The sequence below is a fragment of the Panthera pardus genome, unplaced genomic scaffold, assembly GCF_024362965.1.
Source record: "Panthera pardus isolate Hobbes unplaced genomic scaffold, ASM2436296v1 HiC_scaffold_319, whole genome shotgun sequence".
Taxonomy (NCBI): domain Eukaryota; kingdom Metazoa; phylum Chordata; class Mammalia; order Carnivora; family Felidae; genus Panthera; species Panthera pardus.
Window position 1 is genome coordinate 140,919 of NW_026526898.1, and position 6,000 is coordinate 146,918.

The following is a 6,000-nucleotide window of genomic DNA, read 5'->3' on the forward strand; positions in this document are numbered from 1 at the left end:
GGATACCCCACTCAAGAGACCACTGCATCGTCCTTGGGCCTGTGATACACAAACCATCCTCCGAAACAGACTCATGCACCCATTGTCCACAAACTGCATCATGAGAACTCAACTTCTTCTAGCCATTACGAATTCTCCCACATGTCCATCCCACAGAACCTCACTGTGGGGTGACTCATGAGATCCTCATTGTTGGGAAGAGAATACTTCCTCGCAAGACAGCACTCAGAACTCTATACATCTGTAACAGACACAACAGGCGAGCCACTCACACACAGAATATCACTCCTGGCTGCGGCGGGGGACGGGGGGACGGGGGGGAGGTAACTTCTCTGCTTTCTAGCTTTCCTCGTGACCCAAATACCCCCCCAAATCCCAATCCTGATGCCTACGCCAATAACACACAATTACAATTCTAGGCTCTCTCTTGCCTCCATTTTTCCTCCCGAGTCCTTCGTAATTCTTGACATGGAAAAAATACAAACTTATCCAGGGACTCAACAGCAGTAAAGCCAAAGCTTCCCCAGGAAACAGTTTTGGCTTTGGGAGCAGAAATTGCCACACCCCTAACACCTCTGTAACAGCTGCTGCTTCCACTGGCATCTGACAATAAAGATTTTCAAACAGAGTCAAAGGTCAGGGCCAGAATTACAATGCTAGCACGAATCACCATTTACTCTATCCAGCTTTCATTTTCCCTTCTTGGGCTCACACCACCGGAGCGAGCTGGTGAGATCTAGATGTGTGCTAGATTGACAAATGTTTATGGAGAATCGACCATATGACAGGAGCCACAGCAGAGCTGGCCAATGAAACAGAAAGATGGCAAGGACTCTCAAGGCGTTCAGTCTAATGGAGAATACTAAGAAGTAAACAGGCATTGCATTATAGAAACACAGGTGCTATGCGGACGTATGTAAGTGGCCAGGAGAGGGACTCCCAATCCACGTTGGAGCATCACAGAAGGTCTTTTAGAGGCAGTGACCTTTACCTGGACACCTAAAGAATGAGTAGGAGGCAGGTCTAGGGCAGGTGAGGTGAAAGGAGCTTTGGAGACTTCCAGGTAGAGGCTAACAGGGAAGAAGGCTCGGCGGCCTCTGGCAACCGAAAGGAGGCACATATGGCTGTAATTCGGCAGCGTGAAGGGAGAACCTGCTACAGAGGAAGCCGGAGCCAAAGAGACCCTGAGTGGCTTGATAGCTTGACAAGTCTCAGAACTTTGTGCAAAAGAGCAAACACCCCTTTCCTCATGAGATGTACAAACTGGCCAGAACGACAATGTGACACATGTGTCTTGAGAGTCACTAAATACTGATTTCACAATGCATGTTACTGAGAATGCTGGGGGGGTGTGGTGGGGGGGCAGAAAACTCCTAAGGAGTGATCTTGTAACTCATTCACAGATGCCTGCTTGAAGCACGACTATTCCGTCTGCCTTCCCCTTGGCACTCGTTATTTCTATCATTTTCCTACAAATGACAGAAAAGTTGGCACTGCTAGGCTGTAGGGACAGGGATCCACTCTGGAAACAGGATAAGTGCACACGGAGATAATAGGGTGGGGGTAGCAATGAAATTGAACAAAACTAAGCAAAACCTTGGGGGGGGGGGAGGAACGAAAGTGTAAAAGGCAAATATAGAAAGCTCAAGGGGAAGTAAAAGTATTTTCAGACACACACAGAAAAGAAGCGTCCCCACGTGCTCTGGACAAACCAAACGCCTCCTTTTACTCAACTCTTGAAAACAAAGAAGAAAAAGCGATGAAAAAGTCACGCTTTCATACCCCTTCTCGGAATAAGCAGTCAACGGGGACAGGACAGCTCACTGCCCTGAAAGACCTTGAAAGATTTACCCCAGAGAACACAGCACACGATAATCAACCTCCAGAGGCTCTCAAAACCACTACAAACTCCGGTCTCTTCTGTCATTTCATCGTCGATCGTTTCCTGTCAAGCATTAAAGCGATACCAGACAAACCTGGAGAAGGATTTGCTCCCCAATCCAAAGTGAGAAAAGCTGTTTTGAAAGCCCCCCCTCTTTTTGTTTTTCCATTTGCCCAAGGCGTTTCCGCAATTCTTTCCTCCCGGTTCCAAATGTCTACAGGTCAAGAACTTGAGCAGTCGGGTCCACAGGGGCCACGGTTGGGAGACGGCACACCCTCCAAAGTGCCTCCAAGGGAGTCCTGAGTCTCCCTAAGCGGCTCCGATGGGCTCTGATCGCCCCTTACTTATTTACTGCTATCAGGCACTTGGAGGTGGACGGCCGGTCGGCAACGGCCGGGCGACCCGGAAAGGCTGAGAATGCCGCCCCCCAGAGCACCGCGCCCGCCCTGCCTCAGGCACACCGCTTACCCGAATTTTCGCTCAAGGCAAATCCCCGGGAGAGGGGGGGAGGCCCGGGGAAAGCTTGGGTCCAGACCCCAGAGGACGATGCTCAGCGGGGCTGGGACAATGGGCGGCGGGGACCCGCGCGGGGGGCGTCCCGGGAGGCCGGCCCTCCCCGCTGTTCCCGGGGGGCTCGGGCGGCGGCCCGAGTTGGGCGCCACGCCGCGATGTGGCGCAGCCCTCGTCCCTGGCCCGCAGGGGACCCGGCGCGGAGCGGGCGGGCGGCCGGGCCGGAGCGCGGGGCCCCGCGGGGCGGCCGGCCCGCCCCGGCCCGGCCCGCGCCCATTCCCGACCCCAGGTCTCCGGCCCGCGCGCTCCCGCCCGGCACGGCTCACTCACCTGCCCACGGTCTGGTTGACCAGCTGTTTCCTGCGGTTTAACTGCCTCTTCACGGCGGCCGCGCCAGCTGCGGCTCGCGGGTCTCGTGCTGTGCACCTCGGGGGACAGCCTGGCGGGACTACATCGCTTCCGGGCCGAAGCGGCAGCAGCGGCGGCGATGGCTGCTGCTCCGGGGCCGGAGCCCCTCCCTCTCCGCCGGGGGGCCGCGGTTGAAGTGGTTCTTCATGGCGGCGGCAGCAGCGGCCCGCGGGGCTCGGGCCGGGGAGGTCGGGGGACGGCCTGGCGCAGATACATCGCTTGCCGGCGGAGACAGCGTTGGCGGCGGCAGCGAAGGCGACGGCACCTCCTCTTCCCCCTCCCGGGCCAGAACATCGCCCTCGCCGACGCGGGGGACGGCCTAGCGGAGGTACGTCGTCGCTTCCAGCCGAGGCGGCGGCGGCGTCGGCGACAGCGGCGGCGGCGGCGGCTCCTCCTCTTTCTCCTCCTCCTCCTCCTCCTCCTCCTCCAAGGCCTGAGCAAGTATGCCACAGGGGTCTACATACTTGGGGTGTAGTGAGGGCAGTATCCTGAACACAGACATGTATCACACACCTGGAAGCACGAGGCTCGAGTGTACTTTATTCATTCGTGACACAGAAATTATTGAGCGTATCCGTTGTGCCAAAGCCTTCTTTTTTGAATGGTTGGTGGGTATTCAGTTATTGGGAACACATGATGAATAGGACTGACGTGGCGTCTAAGGGCAGCACCATCCACCTCGTGGGAAAAGTCAGGAAGCAAATAATTCCCTGTGAAATACATAATTACGGTTTTGTGTTGAGTGCTGAGAAATACGGCATGCCTTTCGAGTTTGTCATTGAGGCAATAATGTTGAAGCTGAGATCACAAGGCTGAATGCAAAACGGGGATATAGGAGGGTGTTGGGGCAGAGCAGGGGAGTGTGAACTGTTAAAGGAATGGATAGAATGCCCTTGAAGCTGGGGCCACTAGGGAATGGAGGTGGGGAATGCCAAGGTTTTGGGTTAAGGCTCGCACTTTTTGTAGGTTCTTGGAGACTAAGCATAGTGATTTAAAACATGGACCTTGGGGCCGGGCTCTGTCAAGCTGATCCTAGCTCTGCCACTAAACCATTCTGCATCAAGTTTTTTGATCGGGCTCTGCTGCTGATGCTGCGTCTCTCTCTCTTTCTGCCCCTCTCCTGCTCATGCTGTGTCTCTTTCTCTCAAAAAATAAATAAATGTTAAAAAAAAAATTAAGAAAGAAAGAAAGAAAGAAAGAAAGAAAGAAAGAAAGAAAGAAAGAAAGAAACCACAGATGCTCACGTCCTACTCTAGACTCACGGAATCAGAATCTGCTGGGATAGGTCCTGGGCTATAAAGACTGGGCGTGTTTGCCATCTGGGCGCATTCCATTGAAGCTTCTTTTGCACTGGCCTTTCCCTCATCTGAAAAAAACATGCAAAAAGATTGTGAGAATCCGTAAGTTAGTGTTTTAAGACATGTTGTAGGTCTCTCTCCTTCAAGTTCTGTGATATCTTCACCGTAATGTGTTAAACCCTTCAATCTTGTCAAAAGATCACGTTATTAAATAGGGATTCCTTGCATGAACCGTGGGCTGTCTGTCGTCTGAGTTTTGAAGTGGGGGGATAACAATGGTAACCCACCTTCGGGATGTAAGGATTCAATGAGATCACAGACACGTGGCAGTTAGCACAGGATCTGGCACAGCGTGAAGCCTTCAATAAATTGTTACTACTGGTTTTGATTTCCCTCCATTCCGAACACTGTTTGGTTGAAGTTACTGAATATGTCATACCTGTGGATCAGGCTGGTTCCCCCCGCCTTAGGTTAAGGCCATAAAAGCCCTAATTTAACACAGGAGCCAGTTAGCTTCCCAGGACTCGTGCGGTTCTGTTACTTCTCTTGCAGGTTGTTCCCTCCTTCCTTTCAGAGCCCTCCCGGGGATAGTAGTGACGTGAACGGTGTCAGACGGCTGTCGGCAGGATTAAATGTGGCGCGCTCCCCACAGTGCCTGGCACACGGCAGGTGTCGAAGACTGGTGGTTATTATCAGCACTGTCCCAGTCGTCATCGTCAGTGCCGTGACCATCAGCATGGGCCTGTGCTCTCAGTCCTGCGGTCCTACAGTGAGAACTCTTCTGAGCGGACATTCTGGCCTTATGCTTAAAAATTCCGTGGGATTCCGCAGGTATTTTTCCAGCACTTACTGTGATCGCTAACTCTCGCCACTACCCATCTCCCCTCTCCTTGTCTTCTCCGTCCTGTGCTGCCCGCCCAAGGCAGTTCCCTCTGTTGTTTACCCCTGACCCCCTCTCCCCAGACCCTCCCTGTGTCCTGGGAAATTCCCACTCCTTAATCGCCAGCCTCGTCTCCTTCCTCAGCCTCTCCTTAGCCATCTCTTCCCTCTCTTTGCTTTGACCCTGGTCCTTCCCCGGGGATATCCTTTTTTGAAGTCCTCTCAGATGGTGCCTCTGTTTTCTCATACCCCAGGGTATGAGATTTCAGGATCGGGGGTGCAAGATTTGTGTCCTTGTTCTTTGACCCCCCCCCCAACCCCCCGTTTCCTTGAGATCCATGGTCCCCAGGCGGAGCATCCTCTCTTCCTCCTCATTACTGTTTTCTCCTGGTTATTCACTTGATTCGTGGACGTCTTGGGTGCCTGGCCCACAGTCCTCCTGTCTGTCTCGACCTTCTTGCCATCAGCCCAGTCGGCTTCACTCTGCGTGTGGAGGACCCAGGCTACGCACAGGGCACTCATTTTCTGGAACGCCTCGTCTGTAGTGATCACCTCTTCTCATCCATGTCTGTCACCATCGCCGCGGTGGCACCCTGTGTTTCCGCCCTGGTGCCGCACCACCTCATGCGTGAGCAGTGCGGCCCCTCTCGACCCTGATCTCTGCTTTCCACCTTGCTTGGTCAGTTATTTCTGCTATGTCCTCAGGGTGTTTTTCCTTAGGACCTGAGGGGTTTTGGGGTTTGTTTTTTTTTTTTTCTGTCCTTTAGATGCCCCTCTAGGCTGGTATCTCTGAGTAGAGCTTAGAGTTTCCCCTGAGATGGCCCCCCGAGAAGGACAATGGTGGGGACAGGCTTGTAGGAGGTGAGGGAGGGAGCCCTGTGGATGTCTCTGGAAACGGTGTCCCAGGCAGAGAGCAGGGAGGGTAGGAAGGCCCATGGAGGGAGCAGGCCTGACTTGTTCCAGGAAGGATCAGGCCAGCATGAGGGAGAAGGAGGTGGGCTGAAGGGGTCTTAGGGACTTGTG

General features: G+C 53.8%; 1 protein-coding gene across 1 annotated transcript in view; it reads right to left on the minus strand.

Annotated features, from left to right (window-relative positions):
* LOC109256512 (uncharacterized) overlaps positions 1-5,555 on the minus strand; it is a 130,977-nt gene extending 125,422 nt beyond the window's left edge. The window contains exons 1-2 of the mRNA XM_053893525.1: positions 5,530-5,555; positions 2,723-3,337 (exon numbers count right to left, since the gene is read on the minus strand). Of these exons, the coding sequence (XP_053749500.1) occupies positions 2,723-3,337; positions 5,530-5,555 (641 nt within the window). The remainder of the gene's footprint in view (positions 1-2,722; positions 3,338-5,529) is intronic.
* Between the last annotated feature and the right edge of the window lie 445 nt (positions 5,556-6,000).